Source organism: Uloborus diversus, chromosome 2 (genome assembly GCF_026930045.1).
Source record: "Uloborus diversus isolate 005 chromosome 2, Udiv.v.3.1, whole genome shotgun sequence".
Taxonomy (NCBI): Eukaryota; Metazoa; Arthropoda; class Arachnida; order Araneae; family Uloboridae; genus Uloborus; species Uloborus diversus.
Genome location: NC_072732.1, coordinates 91,991,975 through 92,017,373, shown reverse-complemented (window position 1 = coordinate 92,017,373; position 25,399 = coordinate 91,991,975). Strand labels below are relative to the sequence as shown.

Here is a 25,399-nt window from a genome sequence, read left to right as displayed (position 1 = left end):
CTCCGTATTGGGTGCTGCTGATGAACAAGCGTTTCTCCCCTGAAAGGTGCCTCATGCATCCTGTAGTTTTAACAGTGTGGAGAAGCGTAAAACCAACACCCTCATCAACCCAAATAGCACATATAACTTTTAAACGTTTCATAAATGCTTAAAAATGGGTGTCACAACGTTAACGAACATTTTACAACGTTTATGAAAAGAAGCGCGCTAACTGGGAAGCTCCATCAAGACAACAGGAATGGGCATTACTGACACAATGCAAGTATTTAAGGAAAATAGAAGAGTAATTGTAAGGAAAATTGTAAAAATTATTATTTTTCTTTCGTTTTCTATGAATTCATTTATGAGTATTCTGCACGTTAAGTAAGATTAACGGAGGACCCATTTTTATTTTAACAAGTGTAGATGTTTCTTGTTTTATTTAGTGTTCTATTTTGTTGGCAAAACATTTTAATTCCAAAATAAAAGAACACAATTAAGTCTATCCCCTAGTTTGTCTTAATACAGATTAATCATTTAATCTCTTTGAAATAATTTCATTCTTGTAAGCATTTACAATAATTATTATTTGAATGGCAAATGACAAAAAAGTACAAATTAATTTCTATCAGAAAAGTTTCTATGTATAAAAATTAGTAAATTATAAATATTCCTTAGCTACGATAGAATAAAAGTCAATAAGTTATAATTTTATTACATTCAAAATTCCGTTATTACGTAATTGCGCCTAAGTAGACACGCTAGATATTTTACACCAATTGTTTAGCTAACAGTTAACTATTAGTTACTTTAAATAACTCTTTCTTTATAAATAAAGAAATATAAAATCCATTTGCAATTTTATCAGAAAACAAAATACAACTGCATACCAAATTAACGTGCTTTAAAGTTTATACGCATAACATTAATTTAAAACGTTATTTTTCACCAAGCAAAAGAAAAACAATGAAATGATCAAACATAAGGATTTAACGATAAAGAGTACGTCGCGTAGAAATTCAATGGTAAGTTGTTTAACACTACCTGAAACACAAAATCCTTTCAATAAACAAAATTAAAATTGCAACCGTTTCTAAGAATGCTTAGCAAAAGATAATTTTTATGTTTCTGTCGCTTGTTTAAGATTCTTTTCTTTTTTTGTTATTTAAGTATCGCTTTAGGTTTTAAATCAAGGGAAATGAATGTTTTAACGGTCTTTACATCGCTGTTACACAGTTACGCTTTGAGCCATAAACGTTGCTCATAAAAGAGTTCTGGTATGTTGATTATTATTATTTATATCTCTTAACAACACCCCGTTTCTAAATTTCTCATTAAAAGTAAACACGGTAGCAGCAAAAAAATGTATGTAAGTGTTATTTGGTTGAGTAAATTGTGAACTATTTTCTGTGTAAAGATATTTTCGATGCAAGACGTTAGAAGATTATTGTTTCTTGAAAAAGCTAAAGGGCTTTAATTGGATTTCGGTAGCTATAGTGAATTATCATTTTTAAACTCTGACTCTGTGAATTTAAATAAATGTGTTAAATATGTTTGCGAAAATGGCAGTTTATGTATACACTGAAAAGCTTGTTTTTCTTTTTCATTCCAAAGATTAGACTGTTAAATAAATTTATGCGTGTAAATACGTTTAAAAGTTTACTATATTGCTTTAATGGTTTAATTAATGAAATTTTAGAAAAGTTAATGCTGGGCGTTTCTTACAAAAACGAATGTTAACAAAAAATAAAAAATAAAAACGAATAAATAAGTAAATTTAAATCAAGATTTAAGAAACAAAATTGTTGCGTTAGTACTGTACAGTAAACGTTCAAAAATATAAACACCGTTTGGTGAAATATTATTCTTATTTGAAATTGTTTGCAAAACTAATTGTGAGAAAATGTATTTTGATGCATGAATTTTGAATCTCTTGGGCAGTGAACTTAAGCAAACGTAAACAAGGTTTAGTGAAAAGTTGTGCCTTTGTAAAATGGTTCGTAAAATTAACTTCGAGAAAATGAATTTTGAACTAAATACGGGTTTTTAGTCTCTTATTCGTAGAGTGAGTTTTTCTGAAGGTTTGCTTGTAGAGGAAAATAATTAACTGGTCATTAATTGCATTAACACATGCAAAAATGTTCCGAGTTTGGAGAAATGAAATTTGAAAAGAATGTCCTAAAATAACAATAACATGAATAAATAAGTTTCATTTTTGTAAAAAAGAAATTTTTAAAGACTGCACACTAATCTTTTTCATTATCTCTTGCGAAATTGAGCTATATTTTGCAGACTAGAATAACTGCAACTGCTTTCATTCATTTATGTATTACAGTTCCAGGCTTCAACAACAAACCCATGAGTCGCCAGACCTCTTAATATTTCTAAAAAATACATTTAATAATAATTTCTGGCATTTACTGATATTTTAACTGTCCGTTTGAGTGTCCAGAATTCCATAAACAACAATTCGGGGAAATTCTGAAACCACTTTTGTAGACATTGTTCTCAGGAAAGTACGCTCTGCAAAAACCGAAACATAGTGTTTTTTTTTTTTTTTTTTTGTCCATGTAGAGCATTGAAAAACTAAATATGGTATAACTGAAGACGAAAACCGCTGCTAGATCCGGAAAAAGCAGCTGTCAAAAGTCTTCCATCGCACATTCCCTTAATGAATAATATTTAAAAATTAACTAAATCGAATAAAACTTTTTTTTTTTTGAGGTTTAGCTCTAATCGCTTGGAAATGTATCTGTTGTATTTAGATTTTCCCGGACGAAATAACCCATGTAATAGTTATGCCTTAAATTTTTGGAGGGTATAGGAAGGCAGTGGAGAGAAAGGGTGTATCAATGTTATCCTCTAGAACGATCCGAAAAAAGATTCACGTAGCGTTCCAAAATATTATTGCTAATATACGTAATAAAATAGAGTACAATACTAATGCAACAAACAACATAGAAAGTTTTTTTTTAATCACTCCAAAAATAGGAAGTTGAATAAGAATATAAAAGTGTGGCTTGAAATTTTTCCAAAGAAATAGAAAAAAAAAACGATAACATCAAAGCGGATTTCTCAGTCGAGTAAATATAAATGATGTTATGAAATTGATTCAGTGATTTCGAAGCGATTTACTTTTATGAAGTAGAGATGATGCAGACAATTTTATTTCCCTACATGCTATGTATTATATAAGTAACCTTAATTGCATACATAAAGGTTAAGTAATTGAATTTAGTTGCCTTCGTAAAGGTAGTCTATAAAAACTTATTTCACTGGTTTTGTATTTAAAATAACGTATAGATTTTTTTTTTAAAAATGCGACGTTGTTGTAATTCATCTCTACATTTGTTTAGTCTACCTACTTGCGCTTACATCAAGGGCTGTGCTTGAACTTAAAATTCTCCTACTGAAATAGGGATTAAAATTCAAAATTTACTCAAACATTATACCAAAATGTTTTTGAAAAATAACTGCTGCATTAATCTTTTTTTTCAATTTTTTTTTTAATGTTTTAGTTTACATTGTTAATAACGGCACGGTTCTTGAAAACATGCGGATTATAATGTTGATGCTAGAAAAATGTTGTCAACAGTCAAAAAAGTAGAACCATTTAGTCTTGAAAGAAGATTCTGTAAATATGCATTTCTGTACCACATGAGATTTTTTTGCTGCTTTCAAAGATCCATATAAGAGTTGTTTCACTGTTAGTTTTATTGTACAGCAATTTCCATGCCCTTTAATGCATGAGTAAAGTCATAAAAATGAAAACCTTTATCATCTACTAGTATGACTTGTTTCCTATAAGTTGTGTGTGTCTACACAGTCTTGTTAGCACAAAATATCGGAATAATTTTAATCCGTAATAATTGAATTGTGAGATGGGAAATTAAGATGATAATTATGGAATTATTTTAGCGGGAATAAAATCTCATGTTTTACTCTAATTGAATCCAATCATTTTGCAACCTTTTCAACTGTATTTATTTTACGGTTCCAGGCACGTTATCAAATGTTACAAGTGCCAATTAGGATTAGAAATTTATGTCACACATTTCGCACTTACTTCCTTTGCCTGCCGTTTCTAATATTAATTGTTGAGAAATTGAATATTACGTTAAGAGAATGCAATGCGTAATTTAATAAATAAACATATTTAACGCGTATTTAGTTTGAATATGGACAACTTGATTAATGTATGATGCAGGAACATGATGTGATTAAATAAGTAGTGAACATCAATTTGAAAAGCCTTTGTAATTTAAATAACTCCTTCGGTCTTATAGAAATTATTGGAGTAATGGGAGATTGAGACTTGTTAAATGTCATTTACATAATGTTTTCTCACTTATTAAAGCGTTAAAAGTGCTAAATACTTGAGGAAGAAAGAAAAAGTGTTGTAACGGTTTGCTTTATAACGTTAAGGCAAGAATTGTTAAAGTTAATGTTGCTTGAGCATCAGTAAATACTGCTGAGAAAATGAATAAACGTGTAGTGAATTTAAGCATAAAAATTTAAGCAAAACTAAGTATTTCTTATAGCAATAATGCAAAAAAAGTTTTAAAAAGTTCTGCTAAAAGCACTTTACTGCTCCATTCCCGAACAAGATGCACATTGATGTTGACATTTGCACCGTTTAAAATACATCTTGCTTTGCAGAGAAATATTTTGTTATATTATTAAACAAAGCGATTTTTTAAGTACAAACAATAATCTTTTAGTAGTTTCTTTATTTAACATTTATTTTATTGAATTATATGTTTATTATGAACATTTATTCTAAAGGAGTTATCAGTTTAGGTTTTTTTTTTTAATTTGAGGTATTTTTACCTTTAACTGATGAAGACCCTAATCAGAAAAGGAAAGTACATTTGTAGTAGTGAAAAGCAAAGGGGTGGTAGTGGCAGAAAAAAAAAACTTAGAAATAATCAGTTAAATGGTAGGAGAACCTTTCCTTTGGTTTGGGGCAATAGATGGTACCAGTAATTCTGGTGGGTAGGGGAAGACCGCCTATTTTGGATCCCCTAAGGGGTCAGACTAAGGCCCCTATATATACGAGCCGGCGCATCAGCTTAAGATTAGCCATTTTGGATTGGTGCACGTGTTTGAGTGGTTGTTTTATCTGACGAGTTATCGCGTTTGGTGATTGCTCACCGTGAGCAATTATTAGCGCCACACGAATTGTTTATTAAATAAAAATTTATTTTCGGGAAATCTAAGGAAATCCGAAACTTTGCTGTGGTAACCCTAGCAGTGCAACAATGAAAAATCCGATCCAAAATGGCTAAACTTAAGCTGATGCGTCGGTCTGTACAGCAGCTCTAGGTCAGACCAGTGTTTCTAGTCACAAGACAAGCCATAAATAATCAACTAATGTACATTTATTTTTGACATTATCTGTTTTTGTTGGATGCTTGTATTTAAAAAAACATAAGTAAACAATAGAAAGTACCGTCATATTGGGTGACCTTATCCAATAATCGCTTTATGCTATTCGGTATGCTTACATTTGTAGGTACAGTCTGACTACCGATGAGATGGAAAGGCAAACATCCTGTTTACATGCGTAAATGGACGCTTATTTTTGTTTCTAGGTTGTCAGCTTTTGCAGATGTACGTTTGCGGCTAAAGGAAGCAGTCACAGTCAAATGAGCAGAAAACGAGCATCAACTCCCCCCCCCCCCCCCTCATTCAAATCGACTCGTTTTTACTTGATGCTTCCCAATTCCATATAATTCGTGGGCAAACTGTACAGACGTCACAACTTAAAACATCAAAATGAAATCAGGGAGGGTCATAAGGAAATTTATAGTTGCCAATAAATTTTTCGTGCAGAAATACGTACATACGTTTAAAAAAAAACTATGATTGAAATTCAAATTTAGATTCAAATTTGAGTGGGAAGTTTGGCATTGTCAAGTTATTAAAATTAAACGAAACAGTTTTTAATATGCACAAAAATTTTTGCAATGAAAATGATATAACCTAACTTAAGCTGATAAATATTCAAACAGCGTAGTAACATTTCCTTCTTTTTTCTTTTTTTTTTTAAATTAAAGAAACAAAAATATAATATTAAAATTTTATTCATCAATATAGTTATTCCAGATATACCCAATAGTTGTGCATTAATGCGAAAAGAGTACTTCCGACCGAATCGCAAAGATGTAATTGCGAATGTAAATAATAATTTATTGAAAAGGAATTTTTGATAAACTCTTGATACGTATTCTCTGAGGATGAGATATTACGATTGGCGTAGGTCTTGGGTTAATACCAATAGGGAACTCAGCGGTTCAATCCTAACCTTACTCTATCTTCCAGAAAATATTGCTTCCTTTAATTTCCTTTACGCCTAGTGGAAGGCTGATTAATGTATCTTTATTTATGTAAACCATTAACGTGTCATTAATATGCATTCCATTACGATGGGAAATCGAGGGAACTGCATAGGAAGCATGCATAATTAAATAAAAATAAAAGTCGAAGCTTGTGTAGAAAGTGGAATATCTTACGTCGTCTTGTCTAACGTTTCTTGATAACCTTAAATTTTAAATGATGAATTTGTTAACGTTAATGTATTTTTATTTAAGTATTAAAGTTGGAATAGTTTCAATAAATATATTTCTGCGGTTGAGTTGAAAATACGAAACGTTAGATACTTAAAAGACTATCAAAATTGGTATACAGACTAAAAGTCCTGTACATGCGTGTTTTACTTTCAGAGGTGTGAAAATTATTAGAATAATTGTGCTTTTTTCAGTTTTTCATGAATAGTTTCTTATATACTTGTAATAATTTATGAAGAATAGTTTGTTTTTTTGTACCAATCAATATTTCACTCTTTTAGATAATTTTGGGGACATAGTTTTGTTAAATGTAGCATTTTTAAAAAAGAAAAACATTTGATCCAAAGTAATGAAATTGTTCCCATTGCATAAAAAATGTTTTCAATTAACAATCGAGTTAAAAAAAAAAAGTAATCAATTATCTGTTTGCTGTGTTAGTAGTTTATTTTTTCCTTGGGTTGATATCAGTATCATTGCATCCTTAAAGCAATTCTTTTCGCAGCTTTATTTAAATTATACTTTATTGTATTTTTTTCTTTTGCCATTGAATTATTGCGTGATCATGAGTGAAGTAAGTGATATTTTTCTAGAAAATTGGCTGCGGTAAATTGCCTCATCCGAGTAAATCACTATACACAACAAGAAATCGCCAAAAAACTAATAATTTTGCAAGGATTTGTGCGTAGAATATTAAGATACTAGAAAATCAAATGTGAAAATATAAATTCTAGGTTATTGAAACATAGTCGGAAAAGTTAATTGACTGCAAGGACAGAAAGGAAATTAAGTTCCATTATTAATGTCAACAAACAAATACCTGATCATGAACTAAAAATGTCTCTACATGCGTACGGAGTAAATGTTAGTGATTTTTATATTGCATACTGACTAAAGATTCAGAACTGTTTATCAATGCGAGTAAAACTTCGTTTGGAAAATATTCCTCAATAAATTACATGCAATAAGGTGTTTTTGTTTCCTTTTAGGCATAGTTTTCTGAGGAATCAATGTTCAAAATAACAAAATAAAGCAGTCAGTATGTCAGGAGAAGTACCTGTAAAGAATTTCCTTTGAATGGTTGGGTGCAAGTGGTTAAACATCCTACCCAAAATCTACATTGAAGCGTACTTTCCAATCAGGTTGCTGGATGTTTATACACAAAGCAGAAGGCATCATGACCTACTATCAGCATAAAAAAGTGGTTGAGTAAAGTTTCCACAACTAAACGATTTGTTTTTAAATGAAAATTTTATATTTATGTACGATGGAGCTCTGTGTCTTAAATGCTGCATCTGTGACAAAAGGTTTCAATAGAAAAATACGTCAAAACCTGTCTACAACGATACTGTTGGAACCTAAAAAAATATCGTAATAGACAGGTTATCGTTATAGACAGTTTGATTATTCATGCTGACATTTTGCTGGGGCCAAAAAAAAATGTTGTAGACAGGTTATCGTTACAGTCAGTATCGTTATACACAGGTTTCACTGTATGTAAAGAAAACAGTCCAGATATGATGCCAGTAGAGAATACTTGAACCATTCTAAAGAAAAAGTTGAAGAAATCGAACTTTACAAGCAAGAATTGTTTGACAGAAAGACTCGTCCAAATTTGGCAACACGACGAGGAAATATAAATGAATTGCCAAAAACTTATAAAAAGTATGAAAAGACGTTTCAAATCACTGATGAAAACAGGAGGATGCACCTTGAGCATAAAATGTATCAATATTCTAATAACACTAATAACAAATAACTAATAACAAATAACACTAATAACAAATAACACTAATAACAAATAAACACTAATAACAAATAACACTAATAACAAATAAACACTAATAACAAATCTGAAAGTCTTACTGACCGGATCTCTGTCTGTCAGGATGTCTCTCTGTCCGGATCTCTATCTGTCAGGATCCTGTGACGCGCAGAGCGCCTAGAGCGTTTGGCCGATTTTCATGAAATTTGGCACAAAGTTAGTTTGTAGCATGGGGGTGTGCACCTCGAAGCAATGTTTCGAAAACTCGATGTCGTTCTTTTTCTATTCCAATTTTAAGAACAAAATTACCGTAAGACGGACGAGTGAATTACGAAATTATCATAACGTGGAACCGTAACATGGATACAAGCCAATTGGCGAGAAAATTCACCATACATTACTTGTAAATATACAGGCGAACCAAAAGACCTTTTAGTTTTTCTAAAACGGGCAAAGCCGTGCGGGTACCACTAGTTTTAAAATAAAGTATTATTTCCATAACGTAACAAAAGTTAACTGTAATTTTTAAAATTATTCTAATAATTTTCGCATCTCTTTAATACATTTTTAAATAAAATGCAAATGGGAAAACATTAAATTTTCAGATGAAACTTTTCTAAAAAGTGTTAGTAAACATGGACATTGCATTCATGAGTATGTATTGTAAGTATAAAAAATATTTAATATCACTACAGAATAGGAAGGAACTGTTCAGTTGCATAATCTCCCTCCAGCCATTCAGGTTTCTAAAATAAACTAAAACATTCCTTTTTAGCTCATTTGTCATTGACATACTCTTTTCAAATGACAATAAATTTGAAAAAGTATATGGAAAAACAAATTAACAAGTACAAAGCAAAAAAAAAAAAAAAAAAAAAACGATATTAATAACGCTTTTAAAGTGTTGCTATAAAGCGAGTAAATCCTAAAAAGAACATGTTTCATTTGAAATATTTTAAATGTCCAATATCCACAAATCTATCTTAGCATAAGTTGACTCTTGAAATCGATTTGCTAACTTTGCGAACAATTACCTTTACAAACAACATAACAAAATTTAACATAACAAAACATAACAAACAAAATTTGTTTAAACTGTATAGGAAAAGGTTCGCCTGTTAAGGGAAGAAACCAGTTAAGACGGGTCAAAAAATGCTTTTTTTTTTTAAATGTCATAAAATGTTAGTAGACATAGTCAAGAATATGTTCGTATAATAATGGAACTAACATAGCCAAGTTAGTTCCAATGCTATGAGCACTTAAAAAACTGAAAATTCGAAAATATTCACAGTAGTTGTTTTCAACCGCGTTTTTCTCGAAACGACTTTTTTTCAACTGGTGTACATTCCAGTGCAAGATGTTATTGGCCAATTGTTCTGAAGTTTTGTGTAAATATTTTTCATTCAATTAGACTGTATATGAACCTAATTCTAGAATAAATTATTATTAAAAAAAATTTGCGAAAAAAATGAACAAAAATGGTTGAAAAACGTGAATTTTATGATCAAACACCTGAAAAACTTGAAATGTTTTATCTTTTCAATCAGAATTAGGTTTACATTCTGAGGAAATATGCTGTTCACGATAAAAAAAAGTTGTAATGATGACAGATAAAAATTGTGACTTTAGGAATGCACACTAACAACAAGCTCTTATGGCGACCATCCATGGACATCAGCTTCTAACTCTTCTACTTCTGGCAGAAATGACTTAAATAAATTAAAGTGTACTTCAAAATATGAATGAAATATCCTTCAAGGTTTAACAAATTCTGATTTTTCCTTCCCTGTTGAAAAAAATCACGAAAAACTCTAAAATTTCTGCCTCCTAAACTGGTTTCCCCCCCTTAAATGTGCAATCAGAAATTAAATAAAGCCCGTGAAAATTTGGTTTTAGAAAGGTAACCTGTATGAAAGAAAACAATGCAAGCACTAAAATATACTTTTTGAACGTTTTACAGAGCTTAGAGGGTTTTTTTTTTTTCGGTGGCGTGTTTACTTATTAATTTAGAAAGGTATATGCAACTTTAATCGTTTTGGAAATTTTCTGACACTCGAAGCTTAGTTTTGTAGCTGATATTTTTTCTTATGAAATCTAGGATAACCAATACCGTAACAAAGTTTGTTGTTTTAATCTCAATACGAAATATATATACCTACTGTTTGGAAATTAGGAGTAAGAAGGCGAGGGGGGGGGAGGGTCGATTTCAAAACTCCTTTTAATAATAAATAATAAGTGGTACATCCTCTAGTATTTTTTAATGCCAAATTTTAGTTGCGAACGCTTCATTTATAAAAAAAAAATCCATTATGAACAATTTAAATTTAAGTAACTTACTAAAGTACATATAATACTACACTTCAAGTACAAAAATTGTTCGACATCTAACTATAACGATATTTTTCATTACTTCTAATGAAACAGATATTTAAAGCAAGAGCACTTTTTCTTTATCATACAAAAATCAGATTAAATATGCTGCCTCCCATACTTTCATGCATCAGCATGTAATCCCTGATCCATTTATTCCTTTGCAAGAGATGAGAAATTGAGGAAGCTTCAATCCAAGTAAACATATACAAAAGTGATTTATTCGCGTTGGAATTGTGAATATTTTGAATTTGCGGAAGCATATGTATCTAAAATTTACATTATCTAAAATTTGTATTAATGGTTATGAAATTTATAGAATTTGAAGGTATTTGAGCAGCTGATGCTAGGAATAAATATTGCCGGGGATTCATATCGTTTATAATAATTTATATGATATATAAAAACTTACATTGATGAAACTAGAAAATCTTATGATTGAAAAACTATTTTCAGAAATAAAATTTTCAGCATGTAATGTATCTCCAGTGACAGATTTTAAAATAGTTTCAACCATTTTTTTATCTTACCGATTGATTTAGCAGCTTTGGTAAGATCGATATTTGACACAAATTATTTAACGTACAGTTCTGGGTAAATTTGCAGATTTTTAAAATCTATTTGTCATTTATATTTTATTTTATTTTATTTTATTTTTTTTTGTTTTATTTACACACTTATTACTATTTACTATTGACAAGAAAATAAAATAAGTCTCTCTCTAACCGTAATTCGAATAACAAAAATTATTTTTTCTGCCGCAAGGTTAAACACATTCACTAATAAATGACATAACAGCATTCTTTAACACATCGATAGGCACCGGAGATCGTCTGCAGCGGCATGACACCTCACCTCCAACAGACAATGCAACAAAGCATGCTTAGCTGATTTTCACTTTGAAGCTTTTCATACCTGACAGAATGCATTTTCTGGTGTCTATCATGAAGACATGAATTGCATACTAATAGTGCGAACTCTGTTTTTTCAGCTGTGTTCGGCATCTTTGGCAGCGGACTCTTGGCGAGGAGTGGAAAAGGAACTGAGACTGTCATGCTTATAGACGACAGGGGGTAAGTACTCGTATTTCTTGTTACTTAGCTTGGACAAATAGTTTTAAAATAATGAGTGTTTTGGATAGCCCTCTGTTTGAAAACGGTCTGTTTTTTTTTCGTCCACGTGACCAGACTTAATCTTCAAGAACATTTTTAATGTCTGCATGCACATCGTGCTTTTTATATTTATTTGCTGGTTTTTTTATATATATTTGTTAATTCGAATGTGTTTTATTTCTTTATTTAATAAAAATATAAAAATTAAAATCGGAAAAATCATATTAGTGTGAATCATACTTTTAGATTTAGAAATTCATTTCAAAAATTATATTTTACAGAATAAAATGTGAAATGAATTTCTTTTTTTTAACTTCAAAAACAGTTATGTGTGAATTTCTCAGTAATTTGATGCATTTTTTTTAACATGAAAATAACATTTTTTAGATTATATACAGCTGCATTACTAAAGCGTTTTTCCGAGTGAATGTCTTGTTCAAAGTATTTTTAACAGATATTTTATGGGATATTGTTTTTTCTCAGTTGCTTAAGTTTAAAAGGAGACCGAAATCAAAAGAAAGAAAATCCTTTTACATGATAGAAGACATTTTGGGGAGAAACAGTAAAATAGAAATTTCTTAATTTAATTAAAATATATTTATCGAGTTTTAAAATACAATGGAATAAACAATTGATTAAAATTATGTTGATGTCAGCAAGAAAATTACCAAAATGATTAAAACATTTTGGTACTTTTAAATGATGAATATTCTTCGTTATTTGGTATAACTTTAAAACAGGAAGATCCAGTCATAGCATTTCAAAGAATATTTTCGTTTATAAATCACCGAAGAAAAACTTTATAACAATTTTTTACGATAATATTTTTTTTTATTTAAAAAAAAAATATTATCTGATATAATACTTAAATTCTAAGAGAAAATGCAAATGATTTTTAGAATGAAGTTTTATATCGTCTAAAGAACTTGATAATGCTCGAGTTTTATCCGAATAATTTTTTAAATAAATTTCAATATATTCTTTCTTGTATAAAAGGAGTTCAAGAAATTTATTATTTCTGTCTTAATCAATGAAATTGTATTTTGCTATGGTGTTATTCTCTTTACAGGTGTCCAATTGAACCAGCAATTTTTCCGGCGTTATCTAAAGAGGAAGGTTCCAAGTCTCTGGTAGCACCTTTTCAAGCATTTAAATTTGCTTCAGAGAGTACAGTTAAATTTCAGCTAACCGTTTCCTTTTGTTTAGATCAATGTTCTTCAGTAAGTATAATAAGTTAAGACTAGTAATTCAACTTTTAGTTTAAACAAAAATAAAATAATTGTGCCTGACATTCTTTCATCCCAATTCAATCAATACTTCATTTCTTGTTGCTTTAGAATCAGGGCCCGATTAAGATATCAAGGGGCCCCAGGCCAAATATTTTTTGGGGCCCCCTGTATTCAAACTTTTTAACTTCAGCCGTTGGCTGAAAGAATTTTAGCCATAGACTAAAGAAATTTCAGCCATTTGGGGGCCCCTAAATATACGGGGCCCTAGGCCAGGGTCTAGATGGCCTATTCAGTAATCAGGCCCTGTTTAGAATTTACACTTAAGGGTGCTCTTCACTGAGAGTCTGAAAGCTTCGCATCCAATGCTAACCTACGGGGAAAGTTAAAGGTTATTTTACAAAATTCCTTTGAAGTTTTCGGGTCAATTTTTTTTCTGAGTATTTTTCAAGCCTATGTCTGTGTATTTTAGTTTTTACTTTTTTGATACGTCCATTCTTCGATTTTTTAAAATTCGAGAAAAAATGAATTTCTTCGAAAACGAGGTACTGTTGGACCTTTCGCTCTGTAAAAAAGCTGCAAATCGTGCTATCGAAATTTTAAGAACGCCCCAACACGCAAAATATTTCCACCTCTCTTTTGAGACTAAGTTTGAAATGATGCGACCATTTCTAAAAAAATATCGGAGTTCCAACCATCTGAAATATTTTCGAAAAAGCTCAATTTCTCTACTAAGCCACGCCTTTCACTGGTCCCTCCTTTCTTGAGGGGAAAAACCGGGTGAGGTGTATAAGATTTACAATCATTAGCGCAAACGACCGTTTCCATTTACTACTCCCCTCTTTTCCGGAGGCATTTTTCAATGAAGGAATGAATGAGTGCTTTTGAAAGTGAATCCACATGCTTGGAAACATCTTCACGATTTGATTTGTGTTTAGAAAGGATATAGTTTTTAAAGAGTGCTTCTGAGATAATTCTTGTGAATTCTTGTGCTAAATGACCTCCTGAATCCAAATATGACCACCTTTTCCCATTCACACGTCCCGCTTTTTTGGAAATGTCGTCCGCAATTTTTTTCAGTTTTTGTGTTTCATTGCCATTTTTTTTATTTGGAGGGGAAGGGATCGTTATATTATACATTAATACTTTTCTGAGGGGGCTAGAGAGGGGCTAAGTTTGTACGCAAGAACATATGGAGGAAATTGGTTAACTCATGGGGAGTATTACCACTTATTATGTTTTTAAAATCATCAAAATCCATCCTTTTTTCTAGGGGTTTGTTTTACAATATTTTCCCTTATTTTTTGGCATGAAACCAGAGTATAGGACTCACACCTATAACCCTATATCCGAAAAAAAAATTTCACGTTGTAAATTTAAAAAAAAACGAAGTATCGCATTTTGCGTAAAGTTGCATCGCAGACCTTCAGTGAAGAACCTTTCCGTGTTATTCAAATTAATTCACGGATATAATTAAGATTAAAATGATCTTAAGTATGCTTATAATATAGCATTAATGAATATTTCTATTTCTGGGGATGCACTACCCCCATTACTTTTCACTACATCAAGAAGGCATAAACAATGGAGCTGGTGCATCCAAAGAAAGATAAATATGTATATTAATGCTACTTTATAAGCAAATTTAAGGATGCTTTTCACTGAGAGTCTGAAAGCCTACGGATCCAATGTTAACCTGCGGGGAAAGTTGGATGAAGGTTTTACAAATTCCTTTGAAGTTTTCATGTAAATTTTTTTCCTAGTATTTTTCAAGCCTCTATCCGTGTTGTGTACTTTTTGCTTTTTTGAAATATCCATTCTTTGATTGTTTAAAACTCGAGAAAAAATGGATTTCGTTGAAAGAGGTGGTAGGTACTGTTTGACATTTTGCTCCATAAAAAATCTGGCAAAATATTTCAGGCACTCTTTTGAGACTTTGTTCGAAATAGTGCGACCATTTCTAAAAAAAAAACAAAAAAAAAAAAAAACCGGGGTCCAAAACCGTATTCCAGATATTTACTAGATATTTGGAATCTATTTTTGTCTATATTATACTATGTTACTGAGAATGTAAACGCATAAAATGCTTTCCACAGCTCAACAAACAGTTTTGAAAATAATTTCTCGAGCCAAACTCTAAAAAATTCTTTACAAGGTATGTACACATTGATCATGTAATTCATAATACAGTGAAATCCAATAACAATGAACTTCAAAATCGGGACTGAAAACTTATTTGGTTGAAACGGGTGTTTCGTTATACTGATATACGTTGTAACAGGATTTCACTGAATTTTTCTTTTGAAAACTTTCTAAGGAGAAAAATGATACATACCTGCATTTCTTTAAAGCATGAATGAGTATAAAAAAAAATTGTTTTAAAGCAGGGGTGGGTTCCCAGGGTCGTGACCCCAAATGGGGTCGTGTAGCGTTTCTTATTCGGTCGAAACATTATTCCTACCACAGTATAGTTGGGGGTGGATCGAATCTAACATAGCAGTTTTGTAATGTAAGATCTAACGTAGCTTTCACAATGTTGCCAGGTTAGGTCCACACCTAGCGATACTTTACTGACATGTAGGCTACGGGATCACAGGTCCTTCCGAACTCCCCGTTTCCTAACATAATTGAAGAACCTGAAATTGTGTTTTTGGCGTTTCAAGTTCAAAAATTTGCTGGTGGAAGATCACAGGACCTCTTACTTACTTCCAAATACTACCAGAGTTCGTCTAAAAGTGCATTTTGAAAATTTTATTTTCGTGAAAATTAAAAGGCATAGCCCCCAAACAGAGGGCTTGGGAAAATAGGGAGTATTTCTGAGTAAATAGTATGCTTACGATAAAGATCATGTTAATTAAATATAGAAATGGTTCCCTCTCCTAAACAAGAAGCTAAATCCTTTCTCTCGCTGTATTTACATATTATTAGGAATTAGGAGTCAATAGAATAGAAAATGTGGGATCTCAAAAAAGATTTTTGTTCTATACGAATGAAAATTACTTGATAATCATTTGATTAGAACATTCATTTTATTCTGTGACTGAAGACACGATACGATAATTTTTCGGCACAGAAGTGCGTAACACAGAACTTAAAAAGAAAAAGTTTGTCTTGATTTTTTTTTCTTTTTAAATTGTGAACCCTTACTTGTACTTATAATTGCTTTCCTAAATGCAAGCTGTTCATTTTCATTTTTGTTTTAACTTTATGTATTTCCTGCAAATCTGTTTCTTGCCTTTTTTTATTTTTTATTATTGATTCATTAAATGCAAGATGCATGAAAACGAGGCAGAGCGATAAAAACTTTAAAATCTGGCAGAGCGAGGCGTTGAGATTTTTTTTTCACCTAAGTATTTCGAGGTTTTTTTTTTTTTTTTTTTTTTTTTTTTTTTTTTCAGGCAGATATACATGTAGGTAATATTTTCGTGCCTCCTGAGAAAAAGGACAACCCTTAATATTTATTATGACAACTAACGAGGATCAGACACTCACAAGACTTATTAGGAAATTTTAATAAAAACTCAATGTGTTGAAGTAGAAGCATTATATACACTATATGATCAAAAGCATTGGGACACTTTCAAAAATTCACATTTTTATTGATTTCTCGAGAAATAATAGACCAATTGCTCTATAATTTGCTTCGCATAAAATGTATACTCTAGTTGTCATTTCCCAATAAAAATTAAGTCTGCTATTCACTTAGGGGACCGACAACAAATTGAGGAAAAAAGTTTTTTGATCATTTTTCATTGCAAATTGCTGGGAATAAGCTATAATTTTCAGAAATGAGTTAATAATCTATCAAAAACTTATTTTTATATTTTTGTGAAAATATCTCTTATACCCATGGAAATATAAGCATTTCTTCCGAAAATGCAAAAAATTTTTGACGGTTTTCGCCTCATATTACGCAGAGTATTTCGTCAAACGTTACTAAACTTTTAGAATATTTGACAGCATTTTAGAGAAACATAATAATAAAATTTGAAGTTAAAATATTGAAAATTTGATGAAATATGAACAATTAAAGCTATTAATTTTTCACTGCGCATGCACGAAAGATAGCAATTTATAACGTTCATAATTCAAAACTCAGATACATCCTACAATCCGTGAAAAAAATTCCACCGCAATTTCTTTAAATTTTAAAAAGTTATCAGCGATCTAATGAGCCGAATTTCTATAATTCTAGGATAGGCGACGAATGGTAAGGGATTGTTAGCAAACTGGCAACACTTTCCTGCCATCGTTACAGAGTGATTCATGATAAGAACGGATTATTTGTTGCTGGTCCCCTAAATGAATAGCAGACTTAATTGTTATTGGATTTGACGTCTGGAGTATACTTTTCATGAGAAAAAAAATTACAGAGCAGAGAGCAATTGGTCTTTTATTTCTCAAGAAATCCGTAAAATTGTGAATTTTTGAAAGTGTCCCAATACTTTTAGTCATATAGTGTATGTAATACCTCATGTATTTTGCCGAATTTAGTAACTGGGAATCTGAAACTCTAAAAGTGCTAGGTTTAGTTTTATTCCAAAATTTCAACGCAAGATAGTTTACAAACATTGAGAGTGGGGGAAGGAGTGATTTTTGCCTTTGAGCTTGGAGCAGGGTGAGCACCCCTGCATACAAATAAAGATCACAGAAAAATCTTTAATTTTTCAAATTCAGGAAATCTTTATCCGTAGCCGTCCGCGACTTTGCCGTTGTTATGCTCAATTTGAAAGAACTTTCACCATAACAACCCCTTGAGAAATGCTATCGTAGCCTTCTCATCTACATATAAAATTAGATAAATAAATAAATATTTTTTCAAAAAGAAAAGGATTCAAAGATAAAGATTAGGGGAATTTTCTGGTCACCAGTGGTGAGAAAAGGCAATTATAGTAGCCACATTTTTTTTCTATTCGCCACTGCATTTGTAAAACAGGTAACTAACCAAAAAAGTAGTATTTAATTTAGCACTAAAATATAAATATTATCAGTTCAAATAAAGGTTAATGTAACTAATTAGTGGCATTAATGTTTATTTTACAATCAAGTATTAACTATGCAAAGAGGATCTAGTTTCATTTTTAAGAAGAATGTTTTCTGGCAACTCGGATAGGGTTGGGGAGAGTGGCAAACAGGCAGAGGAAGCGAAAAAATTTCGCCAACCGATAACTAGTTAGTCTCCAGTTTTATTCGGCACTCGATTTTTCAAATATATTAAGTGGATCATCCATTTTTAAAGAATATTTTTTGGTTAGAATTTGGAGTTCATTTCGTTAAAATTCAGTGTGGTCATGCGGGCTATCTTTTTTTTCCTTCCTTTTTTGAAATCATCAATTTTCAATAACGAACATTTTTCTAAAAATAAAACGAATTTATGAATTTATTTATTGCAAATATTCATTTATTCGTTAATTTTTCCTAGATGAGATCTGAAACCGTATTAATGGGGGAAAAAATCTTTGTTTCAAAATTAATTTTAGCGCGAATACAAATAAATTAATATCACAAGTAGGATTGCAAAATGCGCGGCAATGTAAAATTTCGCGCCTTTTACATTGAGTTATTTTTCTTTTACTTATGTAGTCAAGACTCAAGAGGGAAAGAACTAGAATTTCCTTGGAAGGGTCTAAAAAGCTGCGGTTTCATTTCGCCGACAGCTATACCTCCCTTGACTTGCACAGCAGGGGGAGCGTCCGGTCTGTCCCCCTGCAAAATGTGGCAGGTCACATGATCCACACTTTCATCGGTCACCGTTCGTTCTATTGGCTGTTGAAGTGTCAATCATTTCACTGATGTACACTGCTTTCGTTTAAAGAAAAGGCCCATTTTCAAGCGAGATCGTTTTTCTTCCCCACTGAAGAGCAGCCTTAAGCTTTATAAACAGCTAAAGAGATTTGCCGCACGTTCTTTTCCCCACAGGAAAAAAAAACGCATATTTTAGATCCAAAAGATTTTTTTATAAAACGGGGTACTGTTAAAACTACAGGGAGACTCAAAAAAAAAAAAAAAAAATGGTTGGGTTTCATATGGCTACCAGTTCGAGAATAGCGGATCTTGAATGAAAAAGAGAGCTGTAAAGTTTCATTTGGTTACCACTAGATGTCTCTGTGTGTTATAGTATGCATCCCACGTGTGATTTATTATTCAGTTAATCAAATGGCGATAAAAAGAGAGGTCCTTTAGCGCTTTATGAAGTAACTCCCTCTTAGGTCACCAGATCTAACATCATGTGTTTTTTTTGTGTGGATAAGTAAATGATACTATGTTGTTTTCCCCTCAAGTTCTTCTGTGACTGCGTGCACATGCTACAACGCGTATGCAGGAGTTTGATTTCAGATGTGATATCATTCAGAAGTCAGGAGATGGGCACATAGCACATTTTTAGAATGATTAAGGTGCAAAAAAAAAAAAAAAAAAAAAAAAAGTTTTAGTACCATTTTCATTCTTAGAAAAATACAAGTCTGAAACCCCACCATTCATTTTCCCCCTGTATAGACCACTGAATGCACCTTTGAAGAAAACCTGTTCTTCATTATTCCCTTATGTTTTTAAGTGCGCACAAAAAAATTACACTTTTAATTCAACTTCAGTAGGATACAACTGGTGGTCAAATTTATCGTGTTAATAGATTAAAAAAAGCATAAAGTTATAGATAGGAAATAAAACAAAGGTTATCAAACAAGTTATTTTTTTCGAAAAAAATTAATACTTTTTAAGTTGTTATTTTGACCGATCTTGGTGTAATTTCCGACCTCTTCTATGCGAAAGAAAAAAAGGAATGAAAACAATCGAAATTGTTTCACCTACGGCGAGAACCTTTCAGCAGTTACATGATAAACGATTATTTTGATTGTTAGTTCCTCTCATTATGCAGCATCAATAGTATCAACTAACCAGATGGCTATCTACCTAAGGGTAGAAATTTCGAAGGATGCTCATTTCTTTTCGATTTTTCTTTTCCACCTGCTATGTATTTTGTGAAGATGATTACTAAGCAATTACTACAACCATAATACCGAAAGCGTAAGGAATGGCAGCGCTTTAGGTATTCTTTCTTTCGATTTTTTAAGTAATCATTTGCATACATTAACGTTGATTTGCATAAAGCATTTGAATCAATATTTGATTTGTCCTAACTGTTTATGCATCGATTAAATATTGGAGTTGTTCTGTCAAAAGTTATATTCTTTATGCTAGTAGTGGGAAAACGCACACACATACACACATAGAAATAGAGAGAGCGAAAGATTAATGAAACAGCAAAAAGAGAAAATATTATTTCATTTTAACTTTTAGTAATAACTTATGTTATTTCAAAAGTCTTCATAGTTTATATGGATTAATTAAATCGTAGATGAAACAACAAATTTATTTTTGTTTCCTTTAATCTTTAAAACTTGATCTTAAGTTGCTATGTTTCGTTCTTTCAACGTAGAAAGTTTTTGAGAATAAATGGTTTTCGTCGGTTAAAAATTTAACGAATTTCAAGCAGTAAATACTTGACCTAAACGAAACACGTGAATTAGGTGTGTAAAGTAAGAGGAAAGGCGAGGTTTATACAGATAGACCGACGGACACACAGACAGACCAACATAGTTAAGTTCCCCGTATCCTAGCCCACTTTCAGTTTTATTTGTTAACATTGAAATATGCTTGTTGAAATATTTAGCGTTACTTTTTGAGTTTGCTTTCTGTTTTAGCGATATTTATTGACTTTCATTATTATTATTATTTTGTAATCATTGACTTAAAAATATGTTAGAAGTTGTGTTAATGTGATTCAAAGCAGCTTCAAACATGTTTGTCTTAAAATTTTGGTGTTATTTTTTAATTATTACTTACTTTATAATTCATTTTTTCATGCTTTAAATAAGAACCAATGCCTCCAAGTACTAGATGAATCACATTGCATCTTGTTCATGACAAAGCTTAGGTCATGGATTATTCATAATTGCTTTTTGATAAGTGTAGTATAATAAGTTCACCTCCTTTTTTATTTTACTTCTTTTTGCTTATTTTAAAATGCTTATCCACAGGCACGTTAAAAAAATCTTTTGTAATCGATATTGAAAGCAAAAAATCTCCTTTCTTTTTCATTTATTTATTTTATCCTTTTTTTTTTCACTTTCTTAGAAAGGCTTTCTTGAAAGACTAAAGTACAAAAATATCCCACAACCGCTCAGTTGACTGAGCTATAAAATTAAGTTCTCTTCTTCGAGGCCCATCCACACATAAAAAAGAGAGTATAGGAAGGAATAAAAATAATACAAAAAATCAGGGCGATGCTATTCCGATTATAAATTGCCGCTTGTCGCAGTAAATACGCATAAATCACGTTAAATCCCACAGAAGCCCCTTTATAAAGCTTTCCTTCGGGTGAAATTTTCTACGGGTTAAAGTGGCGTACGTCATTTAATCTAAAGTACTTTTTGGACGGGAAATTGAAGTATAGAATTTTTGAGTTTCGCCAAAGCTGAGTCTGTAAATAAGTTGTTCAATAAAAATAGTTCTGCATTGCTTTAAAAAACCTTTAAATAAGTTCTAAAACTATAATTATTAGTTACATATAGTTAACGAGAAAACTTCTAAACCTGAACCCGATTTTAAAATATTTTTTTTTTCAATCATAATAAAAAACATAGATAAATTAAAGAAGAATAAAAAAATATATTAAATGAATGATAATATAAAAGCAAGTTTATAAATAATAATATTACTAACACGATGCATACTAAGTGTGTTTCCTATTGAATTATAACAGAAAATCTGAGTTATTTTTTTAAGAAATGCCATTGGAAATACTAATATTTTTTATAGATCGCTAAAAAAACTTGAAAATGTAAAAGTAATGTTTGAAAGTATTTAAAAGTCATTTCCTGCAAATTTTTGGAACGTTGCTTAATTTGGTTACAACCAAAAAAAAAAACTGATTATATTGTTACACTTAAGTTTGACCAAAGCTGTAACTTTTCAATTTAGTTACTGGATCTGATACAGTTCTTGTTTTAACTAACAAGCGATACAGTTTAAGAATGATCTCAATGGATCACTGAGAGATCTACCATTTACAACTGTTAAGTTCTATTTTATCCCCTAACTATTGAACGCACTACAAAGCTTTAGAAACGAAATGAGTAGTAAGATTACTGCTATTTAGCAACAAGTCGCATCAACAATAAGCAAACTCATCTAAGATAACAGCACACAAAGCTGCCTACCGCAAATTTTCTAAATTTTCGATGGCTGTTATTTGTTACGCTGGTCTCTAATAAGGTCAAAACGCCTTTTTTTTTTTGGCAAAAATACTGACAAATATACTTGAAACCTAAATTTTCTTTTGGATTTTTTTTTCTCTTATTTTAGAGTCAGATGAATCAGAAATGAGAGATAAATTAGGCCATAAGCATTAAGGTGGCCTTATTTGGCGCACTCTCCTCATATGGTAAACCATATTTATCCAACAGTTACAAATTCACTTTGACAGTTTGTGTGATCAATAAATTACACTAGAAGTCCCCAACCTTTCTGCACTTAAAAGCACTTTCTAAAACACCGGTGGCTAGGCGGACTCCATTTATTATTTTAACGTGAATTTTTAATTGAACATGCAAACATTATTATTAATATTCTTGGGTGAATTAAATAATTTCTAAGCAATGCAATCAAATTCTACCAAGGAAAAAAAAATGTTTTTATAGAAATATAAATTTGTAAGTCAGTAAGATTTTTTGAAATTACATTTCATTGTAGAGATGCGCAATGTCGTTCTTTTCAATGATCCGTTCTCCAGAGGATCGTTCATTCTTTTGATCCGTTCATTCAACTCGTTCATTTGAACGATTTCGTTCATTTAAAAAAGTTATAGGTGATCTCCCTGCACGACATACTCACGTACACTCGAAATGTTTCATTAGTTTGGTAATATTCTTTGAAAGAAAACTAACTAACATTATATCTTTTCTAACATAGTAAGAAAATATGCCCATGAAAAATGAATCAAAATTAATTGGTTTAGGCTCTTTAGGTAGCCAGCCAGGTATAAATGAATAAAGCAATTATAGTTCATTTTGAAAGATATTTCGCAGTTACTGAATGGTAAGATATGTTTTTCATTCCAAAAATCGCAAGTTCCATTTCAGCACATAAAGGTATTAATTTATTCCAACTACAGTACTGTATATATACATATAGTATTAGCAATAGACCATGTATAACGAAAAAAGTAACAATAAAATATCGGTAGCTTAGCCGGAGTACCGGATAACTTATTTCGAAAAAAAAAACCTCACCTAAATATTAGGGAGCTTCAAAATTATTCCAGAGTATTGATGACAACAGAAAAAAAAACGCAACACCTTTTTAAATAAGGAAAAAACTAGACATTAATAATCCGCATTAAAAATCCCTGGATATTGAATGTAAAATAAGTGACTTGGAAAACACCTAGCAGGTGAAAAATAAAGCCAAATCAATACAGTACATGGTAGTTGAAAGGGATGTTATAGAAGACAAAAGGATTGCCAGAAAAAGGATAAACGGTACATTACTCTCAGAATTCTTTCTGCCCTGCACAAAATAGTTTCCGTCCGTTGCAAAACTTCCTCAGACAACTAGAGTCGCCTCCAAATGTCTTTCACAGAGATCGTACCAGAAGTAGCAAAAACCATCTAGTCCATCCCTAATTAAACTTTTTATCATCATAAAACATTACAATATCTCTCTTTTTACCCAAAAAAAAGCATTTTTGGCACACTCAATCCGTTGATCTCTTATTATCTTTTATAAGAATTTGTCATGACTTTAGTTTCCCAATAATCAATTTTTTTCTCTTTTTGTAAAAGATGTTGAAAAATTCGAGAACTGCGTCGTAGCTTGAATTCCCATCTAATGTCTCTTGGTATTTGTCTTTTGGAGCAAGCGCATCCTTCGTCACTAGAGTCACTCAAAGAAACAGAAGATTTTCTTTCTTTTTGTCTTTCTCGACCTTATTTGTGGGAATTTTGGAGAAAGCTCCAAATAGCCGGTCTCTATCTGTCAGTTTTTTATTTAAAAAACAGATGTTTACTTTTTTAGTTTTTAAGACTTTCTTTTGAAAACCAGTTTTTGAAAACAGTAAATTGGCCCTAACTTACCGTTAATTCTTTTTAAGTTAATGTCATCTTGTCAGTTTCCATATTGTATTCTGAATTCCTTTAAATAACATTAGTTCTGCATTTATTTCAACATTTGCTTCATATTATATCCAGAAATGCTTTCGCCTGGTTCACTTGCTGACTGGCGACACGTTCCGAAAACTTTTGAGGCTCCTTTTAGAGTATGCTGGTGATTAAAAAGAAGCCTAATTGTGATTATCTGACTCCAAATAAAATATTTTTTGATTAATTTTTCAAGGCACATTTTCTTACTTTTTGATAATTTTAGTTTCTTTTTTCCTTCCAATCTAATGAAACATTTCAAATGGACGTGAGCATTTCTTGCAGACGGACCTGCAACTTTTTTAAATGAACGGGGTCGGTTCAAAAGAACGGGTTGAGTGAACGGATCACAAGAATAAACGATGCTTTGATGAACGGATCATTAAAAAGAACGACACTGCTCACCTCTACTTATATCCTTTACAAATCTAAGCCTTATTCGTTGTCGTTTCAGAATTCTTGTTCCCCCTTTCCGTACTATGTTATTCATCTGCAATTTGCACATTTCAACTGTAACCGTGTAAACTTTTGAGTTTTTAAAGTATGTGTAAATTTTGAATCAATCTGCGTATTTTTGAATTTCCTAAGATTCTAATGCACAGTTTACACTAGTATGCAGTCTAAAGTGTTCAAAGTTTATATTCTCAGGCATAGAGAGAAATGCACCAACATTTAATAAACCCACATAGTTTGCTCATAAAAATATGAAAGTATTAAGTGACGTCATGATAAAGTATCTTATATCCTTTACGAAGCTAAGCTCTATTCATTGCCGATTTAAAATTCTGGTTCCCCCTCTCTGTACCATGTTATTAAGCATCATTTGCATGAAACCCTCATTTTCCCCTCGTTGAAGAGCTTTCTTGGAATAATAATTCTAAGCTGTGTGAATAAGGACCCCAGCTTCAAGAAATATTAGACAGTGTATAAAAAAGAAATCGAGAATAAATTGTGCTTGCCCTAGTAGATATTGTAAGGAATTTGCCTGAAGAATTTATGCTGATCCCTTAAAAAAGTATTTTGAAAAGTGCAGAAAAAATAAAGGGTAAAAAAGAGCATATAAGGGAATTTCTTCCTCAAGATCGCGGAAAAGGTGTTATTGGGGCATTAAGAAATTTGTGTTGTTAAAAAAGTTTCTACTTCATTTTTTACGTTAAGTTTTTGAGGAAGATATAAAAGGTTCCAA

The 25,399-nt window shown here is 31.4% G+C and overlaps 1 protein-coding gene across 1 annotated transcript in view; it reads left to right on the top strand.

Annotated features, from left to right (window-relative positions):
• LOC129216421 (uncharacterized) overlaps nt 1-25,399 on the top strand; it is a 237,936-nt gene that overhangs the window by 195,340 nt on the left and 17,197 nt on the right. The window contains exons 8-9 of the mRNA XM_054850636.1: nt 11,672-11,753; nt 12,862-13,012. Of these exons, the coding sequence (XP_054706611.1) occupies nt 11,672-11,753; nt 12,862-13,012 (233 nt within the window). The remainder of the gene's footprint in view (nt 1-11,671; nt 11,754-12,861; nt 13,013-25,399) is intronic.